General features: G+C 42.8%; 1 protein-coding gene across 2 annotated transcripts in view; it reads right to left on the bottom strand.

Annotated features, from left to right (window-relative positions):
- Positions 1-16,202, bottom strand: part of LOC146382842 (A-type voltage-gated potassium channel KCND2-like) — a 31,609-nt gene extending 15,407 nt beyond the window's left edge. Inside the window, exons 1-2 of one of the 2 annotated variants that reach the window (XM_084933785.1) lie at positions 15,654-16,202; positions 14,167-15,354 (exon numbers count right to left, since the gene is read on the bottom strand). In XM_084933785.1, coding sequence (XP_084789911.1) covers positions 14,167-15,278 — 1,112 coding nt within the window. In that variant the 5' untranslated portion in view covers positions 15,279-15,354; positions 15,654-16,202. The remainder of the gene's footprint in view (positions 1-14,166; positions 15,355-15,653) is intronic. The other variant, XM_084933784.1, reaches the window with a different exon arrangement.
- Positions 16,203-18,001: the final 1,799 nt, after the last annotated feature.

Raw genomic sequence — 18,001 nt, forward strand, 5'->3', positions numbered from 1 at the left:
CGATTTCCAATTACAGAAGACAAATAAAAGCTGCCCATTTGAGAAGCTGACATCCAAAGTAGTCAGCTGACGCGTCAATTGATTCATCGTTATGACAAATGATGAAAATTGTGGCATTAAAAGCTCCAGATAAGCTAACAAATGGACTGGCTTAAAGGGTTACTCATGAATGAAGTCGAAAAATGAATTTTGGTCTTTAGCTGCGGGCATGTTAACGTCATAACAAATGGTTAAAAGAAAAAGACTGAAGGTAGGCAAAATAAATAAATAACACAAAAAAAAGTTGCAGGATAATACGTGTTGAGGAAGAGAATCAATTGTCCTCAGGCTTTAAAAAAAAGTTCTATATTCTGTTTGAGCTGCAACTTTAAATTGTCTGTATCAGCTTTTTGCACCAAACAGCTGCAGCCTCTCATATATCGGTTCACTTCCTATATACACAAGACTATACATACATTCAGGATGCTTTGTAAGTAGTTACAGTACTCAGGGCATAAATGGCCTGTGCCAATGGAGCATTGTCTTTGAAATAAATATCAAGTTAGAAAAATACAGCTGTTAAAAATTATATATGTATATATAAATATAGGAGCAGTCGCCAGTTCAAAGGGACACTTCAAAATCTCACAGTAAAAGTGAGAGGAATAGCCGAGGTTGGAATGAGACGGAAAGAGTGGCGAAGCGTAAAAATGTACTGAGCGCGCTCTCTCCCAGAGAGTGTGGACGGCAGCCAGACCAGCAACAGCAGCGAGCCCAGATAACAGCGAGTACCAAGGAAGCAGCGAGAACCTGCAGGGAAGAATTGGGAAGAGCTGCAGCTCTCCTAACAGCTGCAGACTGGCCCCCGGGGCAGAGCAGAGCTACTAGCTGCGGCCCTATCTACCATCGCCCTACCTGCACCACGCTACATCACACACATGGGGACATCATTACTTTTTCCATTTCACTCCTCGAGACTTCTCCTGTCAAATCAAAAAATGACATGAAAAGTAATAACTCGGGGGCCGTGGCGACAACAACAACACAAGCAAAAGGTCATTTTGCCAGCGAAAATTGGTCTTGCATCCACACAATCTATCAGTCATCAACAGGTTTATTGCGATGTCTGCATTCACAGCAGGGGTGGCTAAAAGCCTGAATTAAACCGACCTGGGCCCAACGCGTGCTTGATGACACAACTCCCATTATTTATAACTTCGGCATCTTTGCCAGCGCTGAGGACGAGCTTCCTGGTGAATAATGATGTTCAAACTTGGAGGACAAGGCAGATAAAGGCACAGCTTTGGCCCCCACCACAGACAGCACATTCAAATGTACCGTTAACAAACGTGACTGAATGAAGGTTATTCGTTTTAATCACACCACAGCACGCCCTTCCTTCTACTATCCCAGGGGGGTTGCTATACTTAAGCACTTTTTCATTCTTTCTCCTTTTTTTGGTCTTGGCTAATGGCAAGGCAATTGCTATGTGGGATGTTTGCCCTTGAAGAATCAGACAACATAAGGAGACATTTATACATATTGTAGATGTGGCGCGAGCAAACTGTATCATATTCGGTGGCTTCTTTTTTGACTGTGTCATGTTAAGAAATCAAATCCCAGCCTCGTTATCCTTTATTTCTCTTTTTTTTGTGATGTTTTCCCTCCGACACGTGTTGGTTTTAATACCTGTGCTGAAAGAAAAGCTGTCTGTCCCGGGAGAGAAAGAGCAGGGACATTCATCTCTCATTTTTCCCACTTTCTAATTGGACTTCTCCATCTGTTGAGGTCTACAAATTGTCTTCTGGGGATGCTTTAGCTAAACCATCCTATCAAACACGCAAATACAGGAGGGACGCTCTTCTTGGAGCTCTGCCATAGCAGGCACTGAAAGAGTAGTGTGTGTGTGTGTGTGTGTAAACCTGTATGATGTATGATCAGTCCAGCAGCATACTGCCTGGAGATAAGTAGATCTACAGGATGCGCTGAACTCTGATTGGAAGCTGGCAGAGTTGGCTTCTTGGGAAATTAATCTATCTAGCACGCAGCAGATCTGTCAGTAACAAGTGACATACTTTAATAAGAATTATTTCACCAGATGACAATGTGGATGGGTGCCTGAAAAACAGCGTCAGTAGTATTGACTGTTTGTCACATATGCATCTAATAAATGTTTCTCCTCTGCAGTCCCAGAAGAGGTTGAGCAAACAGAATCTAAATCTGAAGAATAGGCAAAACTTTTTTGGGGGCGGTGGGTGGATTCTTTTCCAATTCTCACTCGGAGCCGTTAATGATATGGGAAATTGTGTTCCTCATGCTTGTCACTCTTTACATCCCATTGACTGGGAGTTGAATACTCAGGAGCGAGCAGTGGAACGTGTGACAGTGTATTTGTGGTGATGATTACAGCCCATTAACTTTGATGGATGCCATTTCATAGAAAAGACGATGGGAGTTGAAACAACAGCAGCGCAGCTTGTTTTCTGTCTCTGACATACGTGCGCAAAAATCTCGGGGAAAGAAACTGCAGTTAAATCCATGTAAAATGGAATTTTTGGATTCAAAATGAGACCGTGTTTCCTTTGGAGGTTGCTGAATGTCACATCTGACACTTTGATGCTGGATCAGTCTACGTGAAAGCTCGGGTATGATTGTCCTGCGACCTCCAGAGGACAGTCTAACTGTACCACAGATTTCACCATATAATACATTGCCAGTGAAAATACTGTGAGACGCATATGTGTGCAATTAAATCAGGCTGAGCTGGTTCTGAAATTGACTGCAGTGTCTGCCTTTATTAAGGTTAACTATCTGGGCAGCTTTTTTTTCCTCTGCACAACTCACTTTGCCTTTTGGCCTCAGTCAAAATGAGATACAATCCATTTGTCTGTGTCGGTTGTGTAAAGATAAGAGAGTGTATGCCAGAAATCTAACTCTTAAGCTCCTTCGTAGGGATTACAGACAATTGGCTAAGAGGAAAATACAAATAATCATCAACTGTTTACGATTTCCCACTAATACCTTTGAAAAAGGAAAAAAAAAAAGATGAAAATCCCCCACATGGAAATGCAGTCCTTAACTGAGATACTCCTGTGTAGGACACCTGCAACAAGATTCACAGGCAGGAAATCCTCTAGATGGGAGCTGGACCCACACTGCAGTAACACCCAGACAAGCAGAACAATCTACAGTAGCTACCGTCTATCCCTTTTCAAATAACGCTTTCGAGTATTGTTGTTTTTACACCCAAGAAATCCAACCAGCAAAACATCAGAAGGCACTGATAGGCAAGATAGGATTGGAATTTCTCTCCCTCTCTCTTTTTGGACCTTTAATATGTCTGCCTTGTTTGACCTTATTAGTTTTCTGCCTAGCGTCCCCTGTGAGGCATGTAATCACTAAAATAGGGGCTTAAACTGTGGGCTAAGAATCAAGCTTTTTTTTCCCCCTAATGATTAAGAAGTACTCTGTTCTTCTACACAGAAATACTTTGTTTGAACTACATGTTCAGAGGATAACACAGTCTTCCTTTTCAAAAGATCTGTATAATTCTATCTATTATATGGATAACATAATGCACCCAGTTAAGCAAAAAGTGTCAGCCTAAGCCGCTGTGCTCACGCACCTCTAACCGACAGTGTTTTCTCTGAATCACTGCCCAAAAATCATTCATTAGACACATCCAAGTGATAGATGGTTATGCATATGTGGACTTGATATTAACTGGGCAATAATCAGTTTTTTGGGCAGACAACGATCACTGATCACTTTCACCTCCGATTTCTTTCTCCAGAAGTCGATGAATTCACCCCAAGTTGTTCTGTGCTGTAGCAGGTGACACATTATCAGGGGAACACAGACATCCCGCATGGGTGCTTTAAGTAATGCTCAGCACAGTGATTCAGTAAAATGTGAATTAATCAAGGAGATAGCCAGAGAAAATACAGCTGAATACATTTCTCTAACAAGATATCCTGTAACACTGATGTCAAAGCAATCAGACATGAAACTCCTTCAGTGTGATATTTGAGAAAATTAAGGGGTCTTAGTATTGAATAGTTATAGAGTTATATATTTTAACAAAACAAAGTAACAGGGTGTAATTGAATTACAAAAATCGGAATACTTCTACAGCAACACAAACACTGTGAGGCTGTAGTCAAACAGATGGTTGCTTTGAACAGACTGCCTACATGCTCAAACCTGCAGTACCAACATGCTGGTGTTAAGTAATGTCACCGTTTTACAGTAGCATGTCAGGACGCTCATATCTGGACATTGCAGCTATTTTTCTTTTCATTTCATCATAAAACTTCATTGATCCTGAAGGAAATGCATCAGTGTTGGTCAGCGGTTCACACACACAATAAAATAAAGTGTTTGCTCTATAAAAAAAGAAGAGAATAAATCAAATAATAATTCAAAAATATCTTAATTAAAAATACACTCGCTCATCCTTAAGGTCCACTAGGTCCACAAGGTGCTCCTGCACTTTTCTAATCCTTCCCCCTGGTAAAGTGATGGGAAAGTCCATTTTTGAAACAGTTCATGGATTTCTGTATTAGATTTCAAATCCCTCCATACATGTGCTAGAAAATAAATGTAGGGATGAGCTTGCAACACACAATTCCAATGTCATTTCCTTTTTTTGGAACACCTTTCAAAAGTAATTTCTTGCAGAAATACAGTGGTGCACAAGAGTTTTATTTTTGTTGGGGTGGTACAAATGTTTTTCATGCACTTTGCTACCAAAGTTTTATATATTTTTGTTATTTCTCTGATATAGTGAGGAGCAATCATAAGGGTTTTTATAAGTTTCAACAAAACCTTTTAGTGGCAAACAAAAGAAAGATTTTGATTGTGGCAGTGGTGCCTCTGCCAAAGCTTTTGGCCACGATGCACTTCCTTTCACTGCAATTCTTCATTGTGTTCATTAAACAGTTTGTATGTCATTAGTTCAGTTGGACTGTGTTTTTTGTGTTGTGGAAAAAAATGATCAGAATTCACGGCAAAAGCAGATTAATTTTAAAGCCAATTCCCAAACTTTTACTCGCAACTGTAGATGTGACTAAAGTGGCGCGCTGAATTTCAGATCAGCTTTGCCATTCATGAAGCCATGCCAGTAAATTGGCTTAAACAACTTCTGCTTCTAGCTGTTTATACAGAAACCTGGAAGGAAAATACTATGCTTTATCACAGTGGGACAGTAAATTACGCTCAATACACACAAGAGACTGACACTGATATGTGCTGCTTTCCGCCGGTGGTGTAGCTGCTCTGAGTTTACGATGGGTGGGCACAATAGAACCAGCATCGCCGGTTCCCTCTGTGAAGATTTAATGCTCGGTTCTCGAGAATGTGACAGCAAAGAGTTGATTTAACACTCTTTCTGTAGACCGTAGTTTGTGGTAATTTAATTGTGTCGCAGCGTTGTGTGTGACTGAAATGTTGATGAGCTAAAACAACACCTTTCTGAGACATTAAAAAAATAATAATCACACAATGAAACACTATAATAGTCACAAGCTGATCCTTATTGCAGGCCTATCGTGCCGGGATCATTCAGACTGCCTTTATTTACAGCGTCAGGATTTTATCTCTACAATATCTCATCAAAATGTTAAAATTATAGAAGAATACTAATGAAACCTGTACACAATTGTTCTTTAAAGATTTTTGAGCGTGCATTAGCTCAGCTGAAGCTCTGAACCTGACGTAAAGTGATGGCACTGCAAAATCGCAACCTAATATGTCATCAATCGACGTTGGACAGGAAGGAGATAGTCACAGAAGGATAAAACAGTGACGATTTGGTGACACCACCGTGCATGAGAAATTCGTTTGAGGTGAAAGGGAAACATATAGACCCAGAGCTCATGCCCTGTTTAGTTTCTGTTTGACCAAATGGCCTACATTAGGTGATATATTTAGCTATTTATAGTAGCTGGAGCCGGCAGGAAACAGCTGCCATGTGTCAGGGTGACAGGCTGACATCCCTCATCTCAGCAGGACCTCCCTGCCAGGCAGACAGGAGGAAGCTCTTTATACCTAAACTGAAATGGGACATAGCCTCTTATCATTCATGCTGCATACAGAAACTAATAATCTATGGAGCCTGTGGCAAAGACTCAACAATGAAACTGGGTTAACAGTGGCTAGCATGGGCAGCTCGATTCAAAGCCAGACTCGTGAGCTTTGCACAGCTCTGTTTTCTTTCTTTTTTTCTTACAGAGAACACTGTGGATTTCATTCAAGCCGGATCAGTATTGATCACGAGGAGCTTTTATTGTGGCATCTTGGCGGCGTAAACTGGCACAAGATTCCTCAGTTCTGATGAAATAATCTGTTGATTCACAAGCGCTGAAAGAAACGTTCAGACTGACAAACGGGCAGAATCAACATTCACGACTTCGCTCGAATCTACAGGCGTTCAGGTATTACGGATGGCTGTAAACAAAGTTTCCATTAATGTGCTAGCGTCAAAGTCTTATTGTTTTCTCGAAAAACTCATGAAAAACCATGCCTTACGTTTGTTTGGGGAACATGAAAGTCCATATTGATTTCAGCTTTTTTCGCAAAATGCATGGCATTAAATGGCGTTAACATAACATACTGCTGTACAATGAAAGTCTGCCACAGCCAAATGAATGTATGCCGTGTAGCTTTTAAAAGTAGATACTTAAAAAACTGGGGTAGGTGTCAAGGTAATGTGCTTCTCTCATTTCAGCCTAGTTAATGTTTTGCTGAGAGGCTTTAACACCAGCACCGCTTTCTTTTTAAAACCTTATCTACAGTGAAATCCTATCGCTCTTCAAATGAAGTGTCAGAAAAAGCACGCGCGACTTTGAATCCTTTTTTGTTTCTGTTTCATTCACGCAACAGACTGATTGTTGCTGTTAGCTATAATCTCCGAATCTCTGCTGATCACAGATGTAGGCTTGTTAGCTGAGGGGTATTTCTGATAAAGAGACAAATGTCAGGGGGGGGGAGATTCGCACTCTGGCATTACAAAAGCTGGCACCATTTCAAGATATTATGTTTGCTGTGCTGTCCCCAACGCTCGAGAGAAATAGTGGGTGCAAAGAGCAACACATTTCTCCCAAGCTCCTCACAGAGACGGGCGAGCCTATCGTTCCCATCGTCTGCTAAACTTTTCCGCCCCACGCCCGTGCTGCGACGTCGGATTTTGAGGTCAAGAAGGGTGCGAGGGCTGGTTCGGTCTTGAAAAAGCAATATGATGATTGCTAGTTCCACATTTATTGTAGTGACGGTGGCATCTAAAAATGTAAGAAATAAAAAAAGGTGACATTTTCTCCCTCAAACTACTCCATGTTGCAAGCCAATATGGGCGCTGTGCAGTGTTCACATAGGAACAGTGGGCATTAAAAATGTTGCAGCTCACCATGAAAACAAACACAGCTTGTACTTTGTATGCTGATTAGTTTGAGAGCTACACAAAGGTAATAAGTGCAAGGGCATTGGCTTGCATATGTAAAACTCAACAGTTTATTATCGGTGACTTTTTTTTTCCCCTCCGCAATGTTAATGTGACCATGTGGCTCATACCAATTAATTCCTTTGTTGTTTCAACACCATATTGAGCTGATAATGAGTTTGTTGACCTCATGGTGAAACCCACACCATGAAATTTTAAACAAGTAAGTGGTACTCGCTGTTTTTCTCCAGGGAAACTTTTTAGTTGCTGTTCTTGTAACTATAAAAAGGGGTCTGTGCAATGTGTGAACAGTTTTGGTGTAGCAAGCAACGACGCTACACTTAAAGCATGGTTTGGTTGATTGGCAAGAATCACTTGATTAGCTCTGAATCATGATTATGTTAAATAAGCACTCAGCTTAGGTAAAAATAACTATTTTGGTAAGGTACCTAAATGATTGCGGTAAAAAACGTTCTCTCACTTTTTTAGTGCTACTTGCTGAAATTATCGATGCTGTCACTGTTATTCAGAGGACAGTGTCAAATAAGAAAACTGCTTCCACTCAGTAGTTGTTTGCTGTAACCAGCTCCTGTCAAGGTTGCTCATTAAGAACATATATGGGTTATATGTTGCTTCAAACACAAGCAAACGATGCTGCAAAGAAACACAACAGAATATGACAACACACACACAAAAAGTAAAACCACCTCGTCTAGTGTATCAATACATCATCATCAGCAGGATCAATAACGCACAGGCCGGCTGTTCCTTTATTGCTGTGCTTGCACATGGCAGTCGCTTAGCTGGTTCATAAAAGTCACGCAATATTATTTTCTTGTTTATCATTAAAATTGTCTTGCACTTTAGCGCACGTGTAGTTATTTTATTAATAAAGAACTGAAAAAAAATAAATGAGCAACGTCGGAGATGGTGAAGATATCCTCAGAAAATATATTAGCCTCGTAAATCATGACAAGTGGTCCTCTGCTACATATATTACCTCCGTGAATATTACCACCTTTATAATGAAAGGCCTCTAATTGATATGGGTGATTCTGGGATTATCGCAATAATAATGCATCGCACACCCTCTGTGTGTTGTGCTGAATACATTTTTATTGATCTTGATATGATAACTGAATTGATCTAATGCTAAGCTCTTTGTAAAATATATGATTAAACCTAAGAATCTATTTAGAGTACGTTGTACGTTTCAACAAAGTGATGAGGAGGCATTATGTGCGTCTGCATGGCAGACAAGCCATTTTCATCTGTATGTAAATGCTGAGTATGTAAATAAGCCATGCAGCACCACAGAGGGAAATAGCTGTTGGGCTTGGATTTATCATTTGCAAACTGTTTGATCCTCTGCTCTTGTGGCGCATATACACATCCGATGTCTTTTTACAACATATCAAATTTCAAGATCATACACAATCACATAACAGGCAATATTTCCTCGTTTCATTCATTCACTCAGGCTGGATCGGGGTTTCTTGGCTGTTAAGATCGGGTGGGAGTGGAACCAGGCAGAACAAATGCTTTCTAGCAACAATGGAATCTAGGTGATGTTTTTTTTTCTCACATATCTCCTTATTTCCTAATGCAATGATGCCGCATTCATACGGTGTAACTTTAATCTTGTTCTGAAAAATTCCATTAATCTCGTACGTTGCTCACAATACAAAAGAAGAAATGCTGAGGAGTGGCAAAAAGAAAAGAAAAAAAAAGACACTGGTGCCATATTTTACATCCTCGCGCTGCCTTACCAAGGCCCAAGTGCAGAACATGCTAGTCGATTTCCCTGCTTAATGCAGCACATTGAAAGTGAATTAATGAAAATCCCCCCTCGTGGAATGAGTGTTATTGGGGCTGCCTCGAAGATGGGCTGTCAAAGAAATCGAATCAAATGGGGGGGGGACAGCCATTTTGTCCTTGCCATATAGATTATTTATCAATCTGACCATTCGCAGTGACGCATGCTTGCTTTTAAAGTCAGTTCACATACACAGTAACCTGACATCAACCTACCAGCTGGCCATAATCTGTTTTTCAGTTCAGGGTTGACTGACCGCAAATGCATTTTCTTTCTGATGCTGGATTTTTTTTTTCAGTGAAATATATATAATTGAAAACTCATTTAACACCCAAATAACCAAATAGAAACATCTACCTTTCAAAGCACAGGAGTATGATGTAATAAATATGCAATATGTGAATGGCCTTAAGATTTTAATCGATCATTCCACTTCAAACCTTCAAAGCACCCTTTTAAATCTCTAACTGCCAGAGTGAAACTGTTTGAGCAAACAAAGAGGAGAAAGAAAATGAAGGGGCTTGCGTGTTTTCAATTTAGCACTTTTTTTTATGAATTCCTTCTTTCACAATGATCTTAATCTCCTCTGAAGAAAGCTGCCTGGTACCCTCCCCTCGCTTCCACTCCTCCATTTCGCAGTCATTTGCATGGGCAGAAAGGAGCTCGCACAGAACACATTTCAGTGCCAGGTTCCTCTCATTAAGTCACCTGTCACTTCAGGACTATTATACCAGCCTCGTATTAGCGTCACCTCTCCTCCCCAATAAAGCACCTGGAGGACCGCCGTGAGCCCACAGGCTGACGGCGGCCTACACATTTCACATTAGCCACTTCTGTTTTACACGGCGCCACATCACGTCGCTCAAAATGGATTGCTGATTTTCATAATGTACATAACATACACAATGGCAAGTGGTGTAATTTATTCTACTGAACACAAAAATTACACCAATTGCGCTACATAATCAAACGCACCAAATGTTCTCGCTGACTGTCGAGCTCAGAAGGGGGGAAAAAAGAAGAAGAAAAAAAAAGAGTGAAAATTCTCTGCATTGGCTGCCAGGGGCACGGTAACTTATCCAACCGCATGAGGACTATATCATCAAGAATGCGTTTGTTATCTCTTGGGTACAGATACAGTAAAAGGCCCTCCAGATTGTTCCTGCACGTTTCAATTACATTTGACATGCGGTGAAGGGTTTCGACTTCAAAAAGCTTCGCTCTCTGCACCACGCTAAACCGTGAAGATGATGCTTTGCGTTGTAGTTTTCGATCGCCAGGGGGCTGAGGTGTCAGAACTGGCAAGCATGATAATGGTTATACTTCTGCTGGTTTATGGGCCCTACAGTGACCCTCGTGTCTGTTAACCTTGCTTTCTCTGTCTTATAAATCCTATCCTGAGAGGTTTATAGGGCTCACTTGTCAAGCCGTTCCGGTTGTATGTGGTGGGTGGAGCTGCAGCACAGACAAACGGCATGGTGATAAATTCTGCATCTGTTGAGTGACTACAGCGTACACGTGTATTTGTTACACCGCAGGACAATTTACATAGTAAATGTCACAACAAATCAGTAATTATAATGACCACTCCTCCTAGGCATCTTGGCGGGCAAAGAGTACATTTCAATATACGGAAACTGTGTGTGGGCTTGCGTGTTTGAGTCAGAAGCTCGAGCCTATCGTGTCTATCAAAGGTAATGTTTGCCAGTGTCCAGAGGAACGTGTCTAGGTTTAGCCTACGCCAGACTAAGCCCTGTCCTCCCCACTCCTCTTCCCCTGTGGGTTGCGCTTGACTTCCACCGTTTTCACAGCTGCTCTCAGCAGTGCACTCCATTACACCTTACATCACTTAAAAGATCTGAAGTACCAAAAACTCCCTCTGCAGCTAATTCACCCTGACCATGTGGATCATCCAGAGAAAATAAGAGCAGGAAAACACTGCAATGTCCGATTCCAACCTAATAAAGTGCAATACCACCTTAAATGAACAATATTAAATCAAGACACTAAATTATACCCTCAGACTCGCGTGCCGTTATCAAAGATACCGCAAAGCTGCAGATAAAAATCTCATATTTCACACCCAGTTCTTGAAGTTCTCGGCAGAAGCAGATTCCTCTTTGTTGGATATCCGAAAGCAGCCAAAGAGATTAGGCTCAATAAAGAAGGAGGGATAAGTGGGTCTTGTCCTGTGTTTGGTGGCACAGAGGAGTAGACACACAGAGGCATGACACGCAGCTGCACAGTGCTATTGATTCTCCGCTGGTCTCCAGGCACCCTTCCCTTTCATTCAGGCTGCCTGCCAAGTGCCTCTGAACAGGAGCCCCTGCTCTCCCAATGTCTGCATGTCTGCTTAAGCACAATCAATGGGCCATCAGCAGGGGAGAGAACGCACACCACAGTCTTTACTTCCACAGGGTGCAAGTGAGGGGAAATTGAAAATATATGTAGTGGAAAGGCATCATGATACCATGCAGGCATAAAGCATCATTGACTAACAGAATGAAATCAAATGCTTTCAAAGGCTTCAAATGGAGGTTCCAGCCAGTAGTGCACCCGCTAGTCTCTAAATAGCTTATTTGCCAGCGAATGAAAAGACAACCCCATTCATATGGGTCTAAATACCTATTTGTCAGACGTGGATCAATTTTTCTCCATGCTGAGCTCTGATACAAACCATCAGAATACCTCATTTCCCCTGATCAGATAAGCATCTGAAGGTGATTGGAGAAGAATATAGCAGATGCTTTTCTTACATCGCTGTATCAGTAGACATGACTCTAGTTTGTAGGCTTGTATGAGATGTGTTTTTTCAGAAGCACGCCTTTAAAGACAATGATGGATTGTGAGAAGGGGCTGACTTTGTCTTACACTGATGAGTATTCAGCCTCTCCAGCAGTGGTCCACTATGCAGCATTCTGCAGCACTGTAAGGCTTCGGTTCAGGTTGCAAATCTGTCAGCCGGGCTGTCACAGATCACAATGGAGTGACAAAGATGTCCCCATTACCAAGGACATTTCAGTTTTGTTCTCTCGCGGCAAAAAACATCTTTTTCAAATCCATCTTGAGCAACACAAAGACTCCGAGCTGAATGCAGCAATATCTTTGTTTCTCCCCAAAGATAAATAATGAACCCTCTTACACAACTCATCCTTCACCCGCGCTTTGAATCGAAATGGAAAGCACGGCCGATGCAGCATTGTGTACGAGGTGGCCCGCTTCAATCACCAGATCGTGCCCATTACTAATTATGCTCTCATTGGTCATTTCGAGGGTGAGTGGTAGTTCGACTGATATTGAGTGAGCACAGAGGGAAGAGTTGTATGCCATTAAGAAGACAGAAAATCCACTAACTCAGTGTCACCCGCAGCATGAGCGCAGATAGAGGGAAATGTCACCGTTTAATTATATAACAATTACAATAATGATAATAATAACAAAATATGCTGCCTGCAGAGCTGAGGGGTACTCAGGTGCTGAGTGGCTGCATCAATGCAGATGTGAAGGAAGACAAAAACAAGAGGGATTATTTACCCCCCCCCATCAGGTTGTGCGCAATGTGGAGATCCCTGTGTCAGTTCAAACCAACAGTAATAATGATAGTAATACAAGAAGGAACACATTTTGAACTTAATATTCTCAGGACTGTGCCTTACATAGCTCCAGCTTATACACTGCTTCAGACACGCACACACACGCACGCACACACACACACACACAAGTACACACTGCCAGAGGCAATTTGTTTTTGCAGTGTTTGCTTTGCGATGTTGTGACTTTGAAATTAAAACCCGGGCCCTAATTTCTGTGTCATCAGCGAAGAGGAGGACTAACACTGGCTGAGCTCAACCTCATACGAGCAGCAGCAGCGAGTGCAGAAGCAACCGGTATACGTTGTTGTGTTTTTCCTTTAGTGTTATTGCGATTCCCCCGTTGCTTAAACTCCGCATTATCTTTTTTGTTGAGTTTTTTTGTTTTGTTTTGTTATGCGAGCAGGCATCAGGTCAAACATAACGACGGTGACAAAAGTTTGCAACACACAGAGGTGGTGCGAAAGCGCATCACCAAAGAAGACTGGGAATAATGCTCATAACAACAACAATAATAACAACAGCAAGCCACACAGTGCAGCTGAGCGCGCTCATCAATACAAATTAATTTGATGTAATCGTCCAACCCGAGTTTAATCATTTTATGCTACATCAGCACGTGGTTGCGACCGGCGGTGTTCGCGAGCATGAAATTGGCATTCAAATATTTACTGCACCTTGTTGAAGCGGAGAGAGGGGAGCTGAGAGAGGGTGAATGAGAGGCGGAGAGGAGAGGTGTGTGTGTGTCCCCTATACGTTGCTTTGCCTTTAATTTGGCCTGTTAATGCGGTATGTGGGAGCGTGGTCAGTGAGCTGTAGTTTGTTTGCTCCTATAGCGCGACAATAAAAGCGCCTTTTTTTAAAGACATTGCGGTAACCTTTGGAAAGGCATTCGGTAACGACTCTCAGAAACCGGCAGGGACGGTAGCTTACCCTCAGAATGATAAGAGGTGCTTGTGAGGGGAGGCTCGCTGATTGGGGAGCGAATCGACCACGGAAGCTTCTATAAAGCACACTGCTCCTGCTCTCTGATTGGCTGAGCATTAATACGTTAAATGACCTACACCTGTGGCCCAGCTACAATTTTCTAAAATATTTTTTATGCAAATTAAGATCTACTAGCTAATTGTAAGTGCTCGTTGAGGACACTACTACATAATAATTGTTTAATTGTTGGTATTATTGCAGTAATATTAATTTTGAATTTTTTCATTGTTGTGTGTTATGTGTGTTTATCGACACAGTAACAAAGCCGAGCTGGTGAGTTGTGGTGTGTCTCGAGCGCTTGAAGGGTTTTTTTTTTGTTTGTTTCTTTTGTTTTTTAATGGACTTTTGCAGCCACCTACCCCAGTGTTGTCATGGTGACAATGGTGTACCAAAAGGCTGCGGGGATACTGGTGAACTTGCTGGCCGTGGAGCCTTTCTCCGCATAAAACATAACCGTGGCAAAGATAATGATGGCCATGGTGAGCGAAAAGAGGAGGAAGCCCAGCTCGGAGGCGCAGCTCTTCAAGGTGTAGCCCAAGATGCGCAGCCCAGCGGAGTGCCGGGAGAACTTGAAAATCCGAAAAACCCGGAAGACTCTGAGGGTGACGAAAGCACCGCTCACCTGGTCGTTGTCGGTCATCACCAGGCCGATGTAGTAAGGCATGATGGCGACCACGTCGATGACGCTCATCACACTTTTCATGAACTTGTACCGGCTGGGCGCCGCGATTAATCGGAGGAGGTACTCGACCGTGAAGATCATGACGCACGCAGTGTCCAAACAAAAGAAGGCTAGAGCGTAACGGTCTCCACAGGAAATCTCCTTTGACCTGTTGGGCAAAGACCCACAGGGAACCGTCTCCACCACGTTGGCCATCACCGATATGGCAATGAAGAACCCCGTGACATAGTAGAAGACCAGAGCCAAGGTGCTGGTGTGGGGGTTTTCAAAAGCCCGCCACAGGTACTCCCGGAACGTCAGGTTGACTGGCGTGACGTCATTGTTCATGTCCATCTCCTCGTCATCCTGAAGCCTCTCCGCGTTTTCGCGCCTTCGGTCTTTGTACTCCTCGTAGCAGCAGTCCCCGATGATCTCGGGAATAATACCAAAGAACGCGAGCTCCTCGTCGTACGCGGATATGCATTCTTGGCGCGGATAGTGTAGTTTCCCCGTGCGGTAGAAATTGAGGATGTGTCTGAAGATGTCAGGGTCGCGGTCGAAAAAGTATTCGTTCGTCTCCTCGTGGAAAAAGAAGTCTCTCTCCGTGCTCCCCAGCAAAGTGTCCGGGTACCTCTCCAAAGTGGTTCGCCACGTTTGAAACTTGGTCCCACTCACGTTGAGGATAATAAGTCCGTCCTGGGCTTTCCTCTTGTCTTGAGGAGGCATGGGCATCGGGGTGCTCGCCACGGGCATCCATCCTATGGCCGCTGCTCGGGCGAAGGGAAGCCATGCCGCTACACCTGCTGCCATGCTGACCTGTAGTTTCTTTTTTTAAAACGACCCTGCTCCGGTTATCACAGTGCTACGGCTCGGAGATGAATTGCATCTGCAGGAAGAACAGATAGGGACAGTGACGGTTATAGGCTTGTGGAGCAGAATGTGATAAGAAAACGCATGAGCCCATTTACTTTTACTGATACTCTATGGTGTTATGCGCAGTATCACTCTCCACAGCCTTATCAACAGTGTAACTGTTCAGTTATGGAAGCCCACTTTGCGGCAGAATATGAATTAGATTTCGATCATCATCCATCAATAAAAGCAGGCGTGTTTCTTCTTCTTTTACCCCCGGTCTCAGCAAAAAAAGAAAAAAAAAGAGTAAGAGAAAAGGGGAAAAACACCCACCTTAAAGAAGGTTTCTCTTTAAACTGCATCCACGGCGAGTTCAATAAATACCTATCATAGGAAGAGAATACTTGCGATTCCGCCACCCATCTATGTGTCACTGCACCCAGACGACAAGGGGGGGAAACAGTAGAAAAACGTTGCATCAACAAGTTAAACAATTCAAGCGCCAGTGTTTCAACAGAGCGGTCATCTGTCCAGGCGCGAGCCTTTCTTTTTTTCTCTTCTTGACATCCGCAAGGCTCATGTGCACAGGCTTTTCCTCCCGTTGCAGCTACTCCTCAATAAACTCCTGTTCCTTTCGTCGACTGCAAGACCATCCTCCCCCTTCCTCACCAACAAGCCCCGACTGTGGAGAGAGGAGAGAAAATCGTATGCAGAGAGAGGAGTGGTCCTATATCTGCACCCAGAAATTCCTCTGCTGCTTCACTGTGGGGGGAACTAATCAATGCGTAATGGTGGTCTCAGTAGGCGGCATCGCCAAAACCTCAAGTTAACGCTTTTGTTTGTGTGTTTTTCCTCTCGTTGCACACCAGGGACTTACTCCCAGCCGTATATTACTCCGCTCTAATATTATGCATATTGTATAATGTCGCCAATATAATGACATGTCTTAGATAGAGTGATTTGTTTTCTATGGAGGTCGTAATGAACATCGGCTTTATGTCGACGCATTAACGCACATATAGTTCCTAAAGGCGCATTTTTATAAATGTACTCATGTATTTTTTTTATTTTATTTTTTACCAATTTAGAGGGGGAAAAGTAAACCTGATACCACTCTAGCTTAAAGGAACACGTGAGTGCGCGCATACTCGAAATTTTCTGACTGTAATCTTCAGCCTGAGTTTGTTTAATTTTTTTCTACATAAAAACAAACATCCGATCTCAGATCTGCAACAAATCCTGATCAATACGGTTTCCTGGACTTGTACTGTTGTGTAATGCTGTTGAACAGAGTTACACAGCTTAAAAGGTCAACATCATTGGGCTACACCGCTCTACTGACATTTTCCAAAATAACCATAATCAATTAAATGTCTCGCGTGCTCTATAACGTAACAACACTGGCTTTCCAAGGGAATCGAGACAGCTGTGTCCACTGTGTAGCACGTGTTTAGACTCAGGTCATGTTTGGCTGTGAAAACAGCAATTTGGGACATAAAGAGCACGTTCCCAGTAAGGATTTAGCTCCCGTTTTAGCCAGTTTTGTTTTTCAGCACCGCGGACAGCACCCGGGCTTTCAGCTCTGCTGCTCAAGACGGCTTCTCGTGCAGACGCCTGCGTGCAGGTTACAGATTACAGGCGTGTTTTGCCCTGCAGTCACATAATTGTAGAGCTTCTCCAGCTTCAGCCAAACGGTCATGCTTAAGTAAACGCGGCTCCTTGGAAATGGACGGTCAGTGCAGATATGTGGATTCACTCACTTTGGCAAATTTACTGCAGCTGTTGCTCTTATGTAAAGTACTGTAATTTGAAGCAAATGAATAGGAAGGGGCTCCCTTTCTTGCCAAAGGACAGTTTGGCACTATAAATGGCTCCTGATGGACACATTAGATGTTGCACCAGTTTGACCTGTGGCCTCTTACTTTCCAGATCTTCAGCCAGTGCACTACATTCACACCCAGCCTCTGTTCCCCTCTGGCACCATGCCGGGTTTTTGTAGGATGAATGCACAAGACTGTCAGAAGTCCCATTAGTGTATGCTGAGCATGTCAGAACACACTCGGTGTTCAGTTTGAGCCATCGGGCCCAGGGGCTACGTATTCATCAGGGCATTTAAATATTCCAGCGGTTGCCAAATGGCACCAAACACAGGCTGAGGTGGTTGCCAGACTAGCTGCAAGCTTGTCACATCACACATAGCATCAGTGTTTTAGTTTAAAAGGAGGTAAATGTGGTTGTTTAGCATCTACATATGGTGTAATTTAGACTGCACACGGCATTTATCAGAATTTCTGCTATTTAATAGTTGCTTTATGAAATGAATACACGATGACGCAAATTAACAGTTTGGGTTTTCTTTTTTTGCCTTTTGTTCTTTATATTTCTGCTTGCATTCAGTTTGTAAAATCAGTCATCCCAAGATATTCCAACAAGTAAACCCACCATTCAACCATATGTTCTTTTCGAAAGAACAGTACGAACCTGTCATTTTGCACAGTTTCAGTCTGTGACGTGATAGGAGGGTCGGAACGACATCATCCAAAGTGCCAACGTGCAGCACTTTATGAGCACACTAATTTTCAAGAAGCTCCAAGGTCATTTCAGATGGCTGGTGTTGACACAGAGCTGTGCAGATTATTTAATTACAATGTCTGTGTGTTTATGGATTTAGTCTTTGGATC

This window comes from Perissodus microlepis, chromosome 7 (assembly GCF_051167445.1).
Source record: "Perissodus microlepis isolate ML-2025 ecotype Zambia chromosome 7, ASM5116744v1, whole genome shotgun sequence".
Classification (NCBI taxonomy): domain Eukaryota; kingdom Metazoa; phylum Chordata; class Actinopteri; order Cichliformes; family Cichlidae; genus Perissodus; species Perissodus microlepis.